Here is a 13840-nt window from a genome sequence, read left to right as displayed (position 1 = left end):
AAACCTCCAGGTATTTCCCAAACCTCTCAAGGACTGGATGGAATTTCTCTGCCCAGAGCCTCACCCCAGTGTGGAACCCTTCACTGCCCACAGGCTCCCCAGACAGCACAAGCCCACAGTGACCCTGTGACCCTCCATCAGAGATGGATTTGATTCTCAGCCAGACATACGTGTTCCCGAACCTCCTCTCCCCACAAGGCTGCCCCGTGGTGTCCACCAGTGTCCCTAGCATTCCTGTGCCCCAGCCCCAAGCCTCGCATGAGTCAAACGTGTCTGTGAGGAGACTTGGGGCGTGGGAGGAGGGGATGAGTGGAGGGGACATGAGTTTTTGGTATGCAGGAACGGGCGACGGCCGGAGGGAGCGGCCACCCCAGACAGGTGTTCTCCACACAGGGCTTTTTCCAGGTGGTTCTGGAAGGAGGGCAGGGAGGGTGCCAGGCAGAGGAGGAGAGAGCTGAGTAGAAGCTGGGCAGTGGGGTTGAAGTGGGAGTGGACAGAGGTGAAACCTGCTCAGCCTGAGGATGGCACCGTCTTCCTGTCTTTGGAGCCTGCCTAGGTTTTGGGTGGCAAAACTGTGAACGTTGCTGCCCAGCTTAAATACACAACCTCAGAGCAGGGAGAGAGCTCAGGGTCAGGGGACCTTGTGAAAAGACCCAAGTGCCTCCCTGGACACTGCCTGCCCCCTGGGCACCATCAAGTTTGGCTCTGGAGGATCCCATCCCGACCCAGGGATGGCCCTGAAGCATTGGATCTGAGCCAGGTTCATCATTGGGCCATCTGGCCCTGGAGGCCATGTCAACAGTACGACTTCGTGGGTGACCCAGCCTGCCCTTACCAGAGTGACTTCATGCTTTTTGGGTGTCGTTGTACAACCTTTCTTGGGAGCTACCGAGGCTTCCAGGAGGCTCCAGGGCAAAGCATTTCCAGAAGATGCGACCAAATTCTATGGCAGGTCTCAACCATGACTGACGTTCCCTTCAGAGGTCCTTCGAAGCACCGTGCCAGGCCTGGGATGCCCCGGTGCAGGGTGTTCCCCGTCCCTGAGGCTGTGTTGCTTCTGCAGGTGCAGAGAGCAGAAGTACAATTATGAAAGTCTGCCAACGACGTCTGTGATCATCGCGTTTTATAACGAAGCTTGGTCAACCCTAATTCGCAACGTTTACTGTGTCCTTGAGACGTCCCCAGACATCCTGCTGGAGGAGGTCATCCTGGTGGATGACTACAGCGATAGAGGTGCCCGGCCTCCCCTCTTCCCTCCCCTGGCCTCCCCTCCCCCCACCCGCCCTCCCTTGACCCCCATCCTCCCCTCCCCTGCTCTTGCCTCTGAGCTCTGTCTGATTCTCGCTGTGGACGGGTTCTGATTGAAGGCTGTGCTGGCCTGTTCTCTGCGAGGCTCTAGATAACAGTGATTTACAGGAGATAACAGGGAACGTCTCCGTGCAGTTGGGGTATGGCTGTAGAGGGCAGGTGTGGGAGCAGGTGTGGGGGACAGGTGTGGGGGATAGGTATGGGCTATAGGCATGGGGGAACAGGTGTAGAGGGCAGGTGTTGGGGGGTGGGTGTGAGAGAGAGGTCTTGGGGACAGAGGTGGGGGAGAGGTGTTGGGGGCCAACTGTGAGGGAGGGTGTGAGGGCAGGTGTGGAGGCAGGTGTGGGGGCCAGGGGTGGGGACAGGGGTGAACACTCGCCTTCTTTGGGGTGCTGTGCTCCCTGGGATGCCCCAGCCTTGCCCCTCCCCTCTCTCTCTCACTCCCACCTGTACTGAAGGGTGTCCAGGGGACTTGGGCAGCACCTAGTAGGGGGTCTCACCTCCCACCCTGCAGAAGAACAGTCACCTGGCCACACCTGGCTGCAGGGGACGCTTAGGACTGTAGTCTCGCTTGTTTGTTCTGGGGGCCGCTGGGCGGTTCTCCGGGCTTGCTCCTGGCACTGTGCTCAGGGCTCACTCCTGGTGTGCTCAGAGGACCAGGTGGGGCATTGGGATCACACATCTTAACCTGGGGGACTGATGTCTTTGGGGTGGTGGCCATGTACTCGGCTGGAAATCGTGGAGAGAGTATTCGGGGTCATTCAGCGTTGCCCATGACAGAGTGCAGGGCAGGTGAGCGTGAGGCGATGCCGATAGAGCCAGCTGGGCACCAAGTCCTGACAGTCCTGAGACCTGGGCGTCTGGGTCCAAGGGGGGCACGTGGGAACGTTGCTGGTGGTTCTAGAGTTCTCCATCCCAGCCTTCCCTTGCCCAGGCAGGGCGGGAGTGAGCCGGCTGCCCCATTCTCCTGCCCAGAGCACCTGAAGGAGCGCCTGGAAGCCCACCTGCCCAAGGTGCACCTCATCCGCGCCACCAAGAGGGAGGGCCTGGTGCGCGCCCGGTTACTCAGGGCTTCGGGGGCCAAGGGCGACATCCTCACCTTCCTGGACTGCCACTGCGAGTGCCACGAGGGCTGGCTGGAGCCGCTGCTGCAGAGGTGCGTGGGCGGTGCCCAGTGGGAACACGGGAGACCCAGCTCCGTGGGCCTCGGGCTCGGCCTGGGTGCCCCGTCCCCCAGTCTCAGGCCACGGCTCCATCCCTGGTCACATGATCAGGGACCCTGGTCTGGGAGCCTTCGAGGGCATCAGGCGCTGCTGTACCCACGGCTTACTGGTGCAGGGGAGTTGCTTTTACTGCCGCTGGTCAGGTGCCTGAGTCGAAAAGTGCTGCCATGGGCAGAGAGGCCAAGAACAGGATGGTGTGGATCTTATCAAATCACAGCCCTAGGCAGCACATTTTGGTCGTCTTTCCTTCATGCTGGGCTGACTTTCCCAGGTCATCCAGTACCTGTGTTGCCTGGGGCTCCTCAAGTCTGAAGGGACCCACAGAAATGGTGATTCACAGTAATTTCTCTTATGTATTTATTTATTATTTATTTTTTGCTTTTTTGGGTCGCACCCGGCAATGCACAGGGAGTCACTCCTGGCTCATGCACTCAGGAATTATTCCTGGTGGTGCTCAGGGTATTATATGGGATTCTTGGAATCAAACCCGGGTCAGCCGCGTGGAAGGCAAATGCCCTACCCACTGTGTTATGGCTCCAGCCCCTGCATTTTATTTTGGGGGGGGGGGGGATTTGTGTGTGTGAAGGGGCTTACCCGTGAGTGCTCAGGGCTTACTCTTGGCTCTGCTCAGGGATCACTCCTGGTGGTGTTCAGGGGACCACATGGGGTGCCGGGGATTGAACCAGGGCAGCCACCTGTCGGGCAGGCACCTTCCCTGGGGTCCTGTGTCTCTGGCCCCCACCTTCCTTAGCGTCAATAGGAAACCATGAGCAGAATCATGGACAGGAAGCAGATGGCCCTCGCCTGGGTTATTTTTTATCTTCTTACCCCTGTAGTCTTAAACTATGCTTTTAAGTATCATTGTTTGAAAGGGTTTTAAATGCAGGGGGGAGGGGAACCACTCCAGGCTGCCCTTCCCCCAGACCCACCTTACTCCCTCCACTTCCTCCCTCCTGATGCTGCATCACTATTGTCAGCTACCCCCAGATTCCTCCGGGTGGGCTGTGCCCCCATGTGGCGTGGACAAGGATGCGGGGGGAGGGGTTCAGGGTCTGCGCAGCTGGCCTCTGGAGCACACGCACCCACTGTCTCCTCTCCCAGGCGTGGGTGTCCATCATCTGGCCCCCAGCCTCACCCTGCTGCTCTCTGCCCTCCCCATCTCTGTCCTCACCCACTCTGGCTCCCTTCATGGCTTCTTTCTCTTCCCCAGCTTCAAAGAGGGTCCCGGCAGCTGGACTCCCAGGGGCCCAGGCCAGTGCCAGGGGCTGAGAGCAGAGCCATCATCGTGTCTCGCTCTCCCTCTGAATCCCAGGCTGGAGGGTGACATTGGGGACCGATGCCATGCAGGGTCCAGAAGCAGGGGACCTGAGGGCACACACTGGCCCTGAGTGGAGTGGGATCGAGCACGGCTTGGATGGGGGGGCTGTTCCTGGTCACCCCGGTCCTGGCCACATCTGGGTGGTGTGCGTATGTGTGCGTGTGTGTGCGTGTGTGTGTGTGTGTGTGTGTGTGTGTGTGTGTGTGTGGTCACTGCAGGATCGGGGAGGAGGAGCCGGCGGTGGTGTGCCCCGTGATCGACGTTATTGACTGGAACACTTTTGAGTACCTGGGCAACTCCGGAGAGTCTCAGATCGGTGGCTTTGACTGGCGGCTGGTGTTCACGTGGCATGTGGTCCCTGAGCGGGAGCGGAAGCGGATGCGGTCCCCCATCGTTGTCATCAGGTCAGGACTGGCTGGGAGCGTAACACCCCCCCCCCCCCAACAACTGCAGCAGACGCCCGGGGGGAGGGCAGGGATGCTTCGCTGGGGCCCCACCTGGTTTTGTTCTAAAGCATCTGCTGATTATTTTTTTACTCTACACCCACCCCGCTCTAAGTGTGGGGTTCATATTCATTGGCCTATTTTGTTTATTTAAAAACAAAGGTGAGGGGGCTGGAGAGAGAGTTCAGTGGGTAGGGCGCTTGCCTTGCAGGAGTTTGCCCTGGGTTCGATCCCCCAGGCACCCTGTTATGGTTTCCCGAGCACCGCCAGGAGGGATTCCTGAGTGCAGAGCCAGAAGTTGCCCCCGAGCATTGCCGGGTGTGGTCCCAAAGCCAAAGCCAAAACAAGATAAATAAAAATAGGGTGAAGTATGTATCCTAAAATGTACTGCTCTGACCGTTCTTAAATATATAACTTGGGAGACTCAAGCGCGCTTTTCCCTCGACCTCGCAGAATCTCTCCGACCGTCAGGCGGTGTGTGTCAACCCCAGCCCCTAACGGCTCCATGGCCTCTAACACACCCCCACAAAAACTTTCCCCCTTCCAGACGCCTCACGTGAATGAGGCCACCATGCTTTGTCCCTTCGCGTTTGCCTTCTTGCCGGTCCCGAGATGTTTGCCTTGGGAACCCATAATTCTGCCTTGTGTCAACGTGGCCGGTTTTGTTGGCCCCTTCACCTCCGGTGGGTGTGTCCGCCTTCCAGGAGTTGTGTGCCATGCACCCGGGAGGACTGATATCACAGGTGCCCTGCCCCCTGGACTAGTGCCAGTCTCCAGGGCCCGAGGTGGCTGGCTGCCACTTCCGGCTGTCCAAGTGGGCGTGGGGTTCTGGGTCAGGTGGCGACTCCATGGTGACGACTCTGAGCACTTAGTGGCAGGCCTCTGTGGGACTGAAGCCAGTTAGGGGATGGGTGAGGGCGCAGGGTGAGGGCGGCCGAGAGCCAGCGTTGGTCAGTGGGTGAGCCTGGGTCTGAGCCCGGCTGGTCGCGTTCTGTTTCATTTGTTTGGCTTAGTTTTCGGGCCACACTTGCTGAGGCTCGGGGTTACTCCTGGCTCTGCACTCAGGAATTACTCCTGGTGCCTCGTGGTGAGGGAGCTGGTGGGCACAGGATGGGGTGCAGGGACCAGGCATGTGTTAGGAGGCTCTGCAGACTTCCCCGTCAGAAATGCGGGCGCAGGAGAAGACGGAGGCTGAGACTGGGGGGTGGGGGGACCTCAGGGGCGGTGGGGGGATTTGGAGAAGCTGATTGACATCTGGGAAAAAGGACGGATTGAGGGTGGCACCCGGATTGCTGGAGTGGCCACTGGGGGGCCACTGGCATTGCCGCTCACACAGCAGATTTAGAGACTGAGGCAGAGGAGGAGGGATCATGTGTCAGGTCACAGATGCAGCCTGTGATGTCCAGACATACTCCCTCCCCCCCAACTCCCTCCTCCAGTGCACACATATGAAGACATTTGCACAAACCCACACACATGCACACATGCAGCAGCTTCATGGTCAGTTGCCTGCCCCTCCCACAGTCTCATCTCAGTTTTTTTTAAATGTAGGAGTACTGCTATTTATTCAGCCACTGATTAGCTGATTGAATTGTGCATGAACTCCACACATCATCTCAGCTTTCTTGCATGTTTCAGTCACCATGTTCCCTAATCTTATACCATAAAAGCCATGTGAATGTGCTCTCATGCTGGCACCCCTCCCTCCCTCCCTTTTCCCTCCTTCCCTCCCCCACTCCTTCCTTCCTTCCTACCTTCCTTCCTTCCTTCCTTCCTTCCTTCCTTCCTTCCCTCCCTCCCTCCCTCACTCCCTCCCTTTTTTCTTTCCCTCCCTCCCTCTTTCCTTCCTTCCTTCCTTCCTTCCTTCCTTCCTTCCTCCGTCTCTCTCTCCCTCCCTCTCTCTCTCCCTCCCTCCTTCTCTCCCTCCCTCCTTCTCTCCCTCCCTTTTCTCTCTCTTCTCTCCCTTCCTTGGTCTTCCCTCCCTCCTGTTCTTCCATCCCCCACCAAGGAGTCCCACTGACCTTTCCCGTGTACTCTGAGCCTGCAGTGCTGGGAGGGCCCCCCAGTGCCACCACAGGGACCCGGCTGCCACCAGTTTCCCACACCCACATCTGCACTCTGGGGTGCTTCCCTTCCAGCTTTCGACCTGAGCCACCTCTGGGGGCCGGGGAAGATGCCATGCCTGCTCAGTGGGGTTGGGGGAATCGAAGGCTTCAGGAAAATGTGCTAGAATCATCTTTCATGGCCTCCAGCAGCCCCCAGCTGCATCTGTGAGTGCCTGGGCTCTGCTGTGAGACCACCACCACCGCCCACCCCGCCACCCTCCCAGCCATGTGCTCTCTCCGCCCTCTCTCCGGGTCCATCTGCAGCTGCCGGGGTCCTCTCATGCTTAGACTTTGCCCATGCTGAGGCCTTCCCAGCACCGTTCATTCCTCTATACTGGACACGCCCCGGGCCTGTACCCTCTCCGCCCTGGAAACAGCTGTCCCTGCCCTTGACCCCTCGAGAGCACATGCATCACACGCAGTTCTGTGATTATTTGGAGGGGTCTGGGAGCTTCCCCAGCTAGGACTCCCAGCAGAGCCCCCCCACCACCAGTGCTCCCAGACTGATGAAGGCAGATCAGGCCTGGGTAAGGGTTCCTGCGGCTGGCACTGAGACGCAGGTGTTGCAACTCTTCCAGGTCCCCGACAATGGCTGGTGGGCTGTTTGCTGTGAGTAAGAAATATTTTCAGTATCTGGGGTCTTATGATACAGGAATGGAAGTTTGGGGCGGAGAAAACCTCGAATTCTCCTTTCGGGTCTGTCTCTCTTTCTGTAGCCGTGCTTGTCTCTCTCTCTCTCTCTCTCTCTCTCTCTCTCTCTCTCTCTCTCTCTCTCTCTCCATGCCTCTGTCTCTCTGGATTTCATGAAAACCTGTTGGACTTTTCCCCGCCTTGGCCTTTTGTCCAGTGTCCTGAGAGTGGACACGTGGACAGCCTATATATGTGCTTCTCTCATCTGACCTTCTCACAGAACGTGCTTTTAACTAGAAAAGCAGGAGGCAGGGAAGGAACCTCCTAGGTCCCCTGATTCTTTTCTTCCCCTCTGCTGCCCTGGGCCGAGGTTGGCCCCAGACACAGCATCCTGCCTCCTGGTCCACCTTTGGTCGCCAGGCTTGCTAAGCACTTTAGGAAGTCGCCTCTATATGTATGTAGCAGGGTGACATTCAGAGTCTGACACCGAGAAGGATTCTCGGGAGAGCTTGTTAAAGGGGTCAGGTTCAGTAGCTGGACGTGCAGGCCGGAGCAAGAGTCACATTAACGAGCGCACCCCCTGAGGCCGCCCTCTGCCCTCAGAATCCCCGAGTGACAGTTCTGTGAGAACCCCCGCCATTTCCGTGGGATTCCCAATGAACTTGTGTCTGGCATATTACATTTCAAGACCATATGCCATTGGTCATGCTTTTTGATGATGTTAAAATTTTCTGTTTAATTTTTTTTTGGCTTTTTGGGTCACACCCTGCGATGCTCAGGAGTTCCTCCTGTCTCTGTGCTCAGAAATTACTCCTGGCGGTGCTTGGGGGACCATATGGGATGCTGGGAATCAAACTTGGGTCAGCCTCGTGCAAGGCAAACGCCCTACCCACTGTGCTATCGCTCCAGCCCCTCTGTTTAATTTTTGTGAGAATTTTTTTCATCTTTTCTGATTGCTTGTTTTGTTTTGGGGCCACACACAGTGGGGCTCAGGGGATACACTGGGCTCTACCCTCAGAGATGACTCCTGTCTGTGCTCGAGGGACCCTATGGGATGTCGGGGATTGAACCTGGGTTGGCCCCATGCCAGGCAGTATGCTCTACTCGCTGTACTAGTGTTCTGGCCCCTGGAATTTTTTTTTAAGTAACAGAACATCCCAGCTTTGCATAAAGAGTGAACCAAATAGAAATTTTATCTTCCACGCAGGGCTTTCCTTCTCCCATCGTAAGGTACTGTCCTTTTGGGTCTTATTTTTCAAAAAAAATTTTCTTTTTGAATTTGGTTGAAACCCAAACTCAGGGCTCACTCCTGGCGGTGCTCAGGGGACCGTCGGAGCTGCCAGAAACTGAACCTGGGTCAGGTACATGCAAGGCAGGTGCCCAACCCCATTGTACTGTGTCTCCAGCCCTTCAGCTGCTTTTCTGGATGGTTCATCCTGGGGGCCAGTGGTGGGGTGTGGTGGTTCACACCCCTCTGCCCTTGCATGAGTCTACCTCGTTGGGTTTTGAGGTGTGCTTTTAATGGTCTTTCTGCCTCTCCTCCAGGTGCCAGGCTGCTTCTCCTGTGTCTGGCAGTTCCTCTTTCTCCCTTCCCAACTTCTCTCCTTCCTAGCTGCTTTCCTCTCTTCTCTGGCTAGGAGATCAGGTAATCCGCCCGTGTGGACTGTCACCCACCCACGAGCTCCTGGCCGGGCCCACTCTGGGCCCTGTGAGCCCCACGCATGAACAAACAGTGCATGGGCTTGTGGTCTTGGTTCTGGTGGCTAGACCTTGGGCCGCTCCCTTGTTCTTTGGCTGCGCTCTGGAGCCCGTGTGTGCATGGGGGTGGGTGAGGCAGGGATGGGCGGTGGGGTGAGGAGTGGGGTGGAGGGGGCCGCCTGTTTCATGCCCTGGAGGGTGTGGTCTCGGCAGTGTCTCTTTGGGTGATGCTTGGTGCCCGGCCTCTGTACTCAAGGGACAGCCGTGCCGATGGACCCGCTCCCCTCACCCAGCCACTCCTCTGCCCTGCAGATCTGGCAGTGCGGCGGGACCCTGGAAACGCACCCCTGCTCACACGTCGGCCACGTCTTCCCCAAGCAAGCTCCCTACTCACGCAAAAAGGCTCTGGCCAACAGTGTCCGCGCTGCCGACGTGTGGCTGGATGAGTTCAAGGAGCTCTTCTACCACCGCAACCCCCACGCACGCCTGGTGAGCTCCTCCCACCCGCCCCGTCTGCCTTCACCCCTGCAGGCCTCCTCAGAACCAACCCCCCCTTCCTCCTCCATCCTCCCTCTACCCTCCGTGCCCGCACATCCACTTCCGGAGGGAAAAGCTGCGGTGGGCCTTGGTGAGGCCAGTGGGGGACTACTTGATTCCTCCATGGTTGTGATGACCCTCTGCTGATGTCTCTTGATGCCCACCCGGCCTTGAGAATCACAGCCAGCAGCTCATGCTGCCCACCCCAGGTTGGGGTACCCTGAGCTTGTTGCTTCTAGGAAAATCAGGGCTGGGTTTCAGCTACCTCCAGCCACTGCATGTTCTTCAGATCGTGGGTATTTCTGTCGTGGAGGGGAGGTCAGGCCCCATGCCATGGTCGCCAGGGCCTCTTCCTGGCTCTGCACTCAGGGATCATGCCTGGTGATTTTTTTTCTGGGAACCAAATGAGGTGGCAGGGACCAGGGCAGGGTGGCTACCTGCCAGGCAAGCGCCCTGCCCTTTGCACGAGCTCTCTGGTTCCTGTTTACTTATGACCCCCACCTGGAGGTGCTTGGGTTCTACCCTTGACTCAGTGCTGGGGGTTCCCTGCCGTGCCGGGACTCGGACCTGGGCCTCCTGTATGTGCTCTTGACCATTGAGCTATCTCTTCAACACAGAGTATGTGTGTGTGTGTGTGTGTGTGTGTGTGTGTGTGTGTGTGTGGTGCTGGGGATGGGTCATGCATATGTGCGCTATCTCATCTCATCCCAGCCCCGTCTCTTGGCTTTGCATGCGTGTCTACCTCAGCCAGCCTTCCTCAATCTGTCCCATTGAAGAAGTGCTGTGTGTCCAGGGATGCCCACAGGGCTGGGGTTTGGGGCTCCCATCATGTCCTAGGCGCTTCATGACCATCGAGGTGCACTGGGTCTCCCCAGGCTGGAGCTGGGCAACGGGGAACCCTGTGTGTGTGTGTGTGTGTGTGTGTGTGTGTGTGTGTGTGTGTGGTACCCAGGCTGCTACAGCTCTCTCCCTGGGCACCCACCCATACCTGCACAGCTGGGGCTTGGGGGCATCATCACATCCCAGGACTGGGGTGGGGTGGGGTGGATTGGGGGGCAGTGGAGGACCTTCAGGCTGACCGCATGGACCCCCCTCAGGAGTCCTTTGGCGACGTGACCGAGAGGCGGCAGCTCCGTGAGAAGCTCAAGTGTAAGGACTTCAGGTGGTTCCTGGAGAACGTGTATCCTGAGCTGCACGTGCCCGAGGACCGGCCCGGCTGCTTCGGGATGGTGAGAGGGCTGCGCCCGGGGGTGCTGCCAGCAGGGTCCCCACCCTCTGCATGGGGCAGGTCCTCGATGGGGTCCCTTGGGCTCCCCAGCCCCGGCCCTCTCCCCGGCTCTTCCCCTCCCCCGGCTGGGTTTGGCTCTCAGCTCGCTCACGTGGGAGCATGTGAACGAGAGTCAGGTTCTGCCTGTGATTTTGTGCATGAGGAGACTGAGGCTTGCCTGGACTCTCCACACCACCTCTACCCATCACATCACTTCACACCCGAGTCTCAGTGTCTGGGCCAGGTAGTCATTCCCACCGCAGGGGTCCTTGGGGACCAGTGGGGGGGTACAGTAGGATGGGGCAGGAAAAGGAGAGTCACTTCTGTTGTTCACCAAAAGAAAGAGAAAAGAAATCTTTGGGGGGGGGGCAGAGAGATAGTCCCGGGGTTAAGTTTAAGCTTTGCCCTCTGTGTGGCCAACCCTAGTTTGATCCCCGGTGCCAGACGTGGTCCCCTGAACACCGTCAGGAGTGGCCGTTGAGTACCTCGAAGTATGGCCTAAACACCCGTTCCGCTCCCCCCCAAACCCCTGCACACAAATGGGAAGTATTTGGGCTGTGGGGGTTGGGGTTGGGCTTCACCCGGTGGTGCTCAGTGGTGACTCATGATGGTGCTGGCATCAGACTGGGGCTTGGTTGCCTGCCTGGCGAGTGCCCTCACCCCCCAGACCCTCTCCGGCCCCAGTGCCATTCACTCTGGAGAGAAATCACGCCAAGGTAGAGACTCCCCTCTCCTGGGCTGCACGGCTGGGCGACGCTGCTTCCCCCATTCTGGAAGCCCTTTGGTCAGCACCCAGCGGGCTCTGAACACGTTTGAATCCTTGGCCACTGTGAAGTGTCCAGGTCTCCCGAGGTGCCGAGAGGATCAGGAGGCCGTCGTGGGCTGCCTGCCCCAGGGAGTGTGTCACTCTTGCTCGCCCTGCCTCTGTCTCCTGCATCCCCACCCCACCCCGTCCCACTGCATTTCTCTTTTGTCCAAGCGCAGCCCTGGAGGGGATGATGGGGCATGATGCTCTCCAGGCCTTTGCATGTGACCAAACTGGGCACTATCCCCAGCACCCCATAGGATTCCCCACCAAGTACCACCAGGTGTGATCTCTGAGCACAGAGCCAGAAGTAAGCCCTGAGCATTGCTAGATGTGATACTCCCCTCCTTCAATCCCCCCCAAAAAATCCAAAATGAATAAATTAAGGAAGCTCTTATTTATTTGTTTACTTTTGGTGTGGGGTCCATGCCTTGCGGTGCTCAGGGATTTACTTCTGGCTCTGTGCTCAGGGATCACTCTTGGCGGTGCTCAGGAGGTCCTGTGGGTTGCTGGGGTTTGTCCATGTGCAAGGCCAGCCATCTGACCTTCTGTACTATCGCTCAGGTCCCAGAAGCTCTTACTTTTGGGCCTGGCTCTTGTGCCGGGCCCTCCTCACTCGCTGTTTCTCCTCCCGCAGCATCCTGGGTTGACTCAGTTGTGTGTAAACCTGAACTGGAAACTCCCGTTATGTTTCTTGGTAGCTCCACAATAAAGGATTGCAAGGACTCTGCTTTGACTATAATCCTCCTGATGAAAACCAGATTGTGGGGCACCAGGTCATTTTGTACACCTGTCATGGCCTGGGCCAGAACCAGGTAGGTGACGCTTCTCTCTGGAAAACGGCAGCAGGGGCCCCTGGGTTCAAGGTCTTGGGAGCCTCTTAAAGAGGAAAATTGGGGAAGATCTATGTGTGTTGTTGTTTTTTAATTTTAATTTTTTTTTTGTTGAATCACTGTGGTATTCAGTTACAGGGCTTTCATGATTGAGTTTCAGTCATACAATGATCAGACACCCATCCCTCCACCAGTGCTCATTTTCCACCACCAATGTTCCCAGTGTCCCTCCTGCCACCCCCATCCCCTGCCTCTACGGCAGACAATTTCTTTCTTACTCTCCCTCTACTTTTGGGCATTATGGTTTGCAATACAGATACTGAGAGGCCATTATGTTTGGTCCTTTATCTACTTTCAGCACCTCTATGTGTGTTTTTTAAAAAGTGAATATTTGACCTCTTCAATTTATAAAGGTAATAGAGACTCATTGTAAAATATTTGAGAACTAGAAAGTGAAGCAAGTGTGCCCGAGAGGACCTGGAGAAACCGCCTTAGGATGAAGGTGAGTTTCTTGTCCCTCTTTCCTCTATGCACAGACTCTGGATTCTGTGTTTTAACTTAAACACTTAATCACTTAACTTCCCGTTAGTCGTCGATTTGCTCGAGCGGGCGCCAGTAACGTCTCCATTTGTCCCTGTCGCGTGCTAGTGTAGCCCAATGGCATCTGTTCGCTCCGGGAACATGAAGGGCTTCAAACCGATTGTTCATGATCTTGACGAAGAAGTCTGACCATCTGGTAGGTGGGCGGCCACGCGGTCTTTTGACATCCTGTGGAATCCAGTCGGTAACAGCTCTAGTCCAGTGGTCGTCTTTAAACCTCATTACGTGACCAGCCCATCTGATTTTTGACACCTTGGCAAATGAGACAGTGTCCCTGATTCTTGATCGTCGACGGATGTCGGAACTCCGGATTCTTTCTCTCATTTGAGTGAAACGTGATATTCCAAGCATAGCTCTTTCTATTCTTCTTTGGGAGACCTGAATAGAGTTCTCATCCTGTTTGCGTAGGGCCCAGGTCTCTGAGGCATATGTTAATGCAGGAAGAACAGTGGAATCAAAGAGGTGTGCCCGGAGCTGGAGGTTCTTCATCCTCTTAGCTATTTCTTCGACGTTCTTGAAGGCGTTCCAAGCCGCTCTCTTCCTCCTGCGCAGCTCGGGTGCCAGGTCATTTGTCATGTTGATCTCTCGACCTAGGTACACATAGCTGTTGCATTCGGAGATGGTTGTTCCATTGAGAGCGGTTAGGGCATCAGGTACGAGGCTGTTTCTCATAAACATTGTCTTCGTAAGATTCAGCTGTAGTCCTACCTTTCCACACTCACGGTCAAAGTCAGCCAGCATTTGTGCTGCTTGGCTGATGTTTGGTGTTACTAAAACAATGTCATCAGCAAAGCGGAGGTGGTGTAGTTGCCGACCATCTATCTTCACTCCCATTCCTTCCCATTCCAGTCGTCGCATGATGTTCTCGAGGGTGGCACTGAAGAGTTTCGGTGAAATGGTATCACCCTGCTGCACCCCTCTCTTGACATCAATGATCACTTCTTTGTAGAATGGTGAGATCCTGGTAGTGAATCCGCAATACAGCTCATGGAGGATCCTGATGTATTGGGCTTGAATGCCCTGATTGGCTAGGGCTTCAATGACTGCTTCCGTCTCAACAGAATCAAAGGTCT

At 56.5% G+C, this 13840-nt stretch overlaps 1 protein-coding gene across 1 annotated transcript in view; it reads left to right on the top strand.

Moving 5' to 3' along the window:
* The first annotated feature begins 792 nt into the window (after window positions 1-792).
* Window positions 793-13840, top strand: part of LOC130026626 (polypeptide N-acetylgalactosaminyltransferase 12-like) — a 165668-nt gene continuing 152620 nt past the window's right edge. The window contains exons 1-8 of the mRNA XM_056117460.1: window positions 793-815; window positions 1064-1233; window positions 2284-2464; window positions 4068-4253; window positions 6976-7093; window positions 9038-9214; window positions 10360-10491; window positions 12036-12149. Coding sequence (XP_055973435.1) covers window positions 793-815; window positions 1064-1233; window positions 2284-2464; window positions 4068-4253; window positions 6976-7093; window positions 9038-9214; window positions 10360-10491; window positions 12036-12149 — 1101 coding nt within the window. The remainder of the gene's footprint in view (window positions 816-1063; window positions 1234-2283; window positions 2465-4067; window positions 4254-6975; window positions 7094-9037; window positions 9215-10359; window positions 10492-12035; window positions 12150-13840) is intronic.

The sequence above is a fragment of the Sorex fumeus genome, unplaced genomic scaffold, assembly GCF_029834395.1.
Source record: "Sorex fumeus unplaced genomic scaffold, SorFum_2.1 ptg000034l, whole genome shotgun sequence".
Taxonomy (NCBI): domain Eukaryota; kingdom Metazoa; phylum Chordata; class Mammalia; order Eulipotyphla; family Soricidae; genus Sorex; species Sorex fumeus.
The sequence above is the reverse complement of the archived record's forward strand: the minus strand, read 5'-3'. Positions and strand labels throughout refer to the sequence as shown.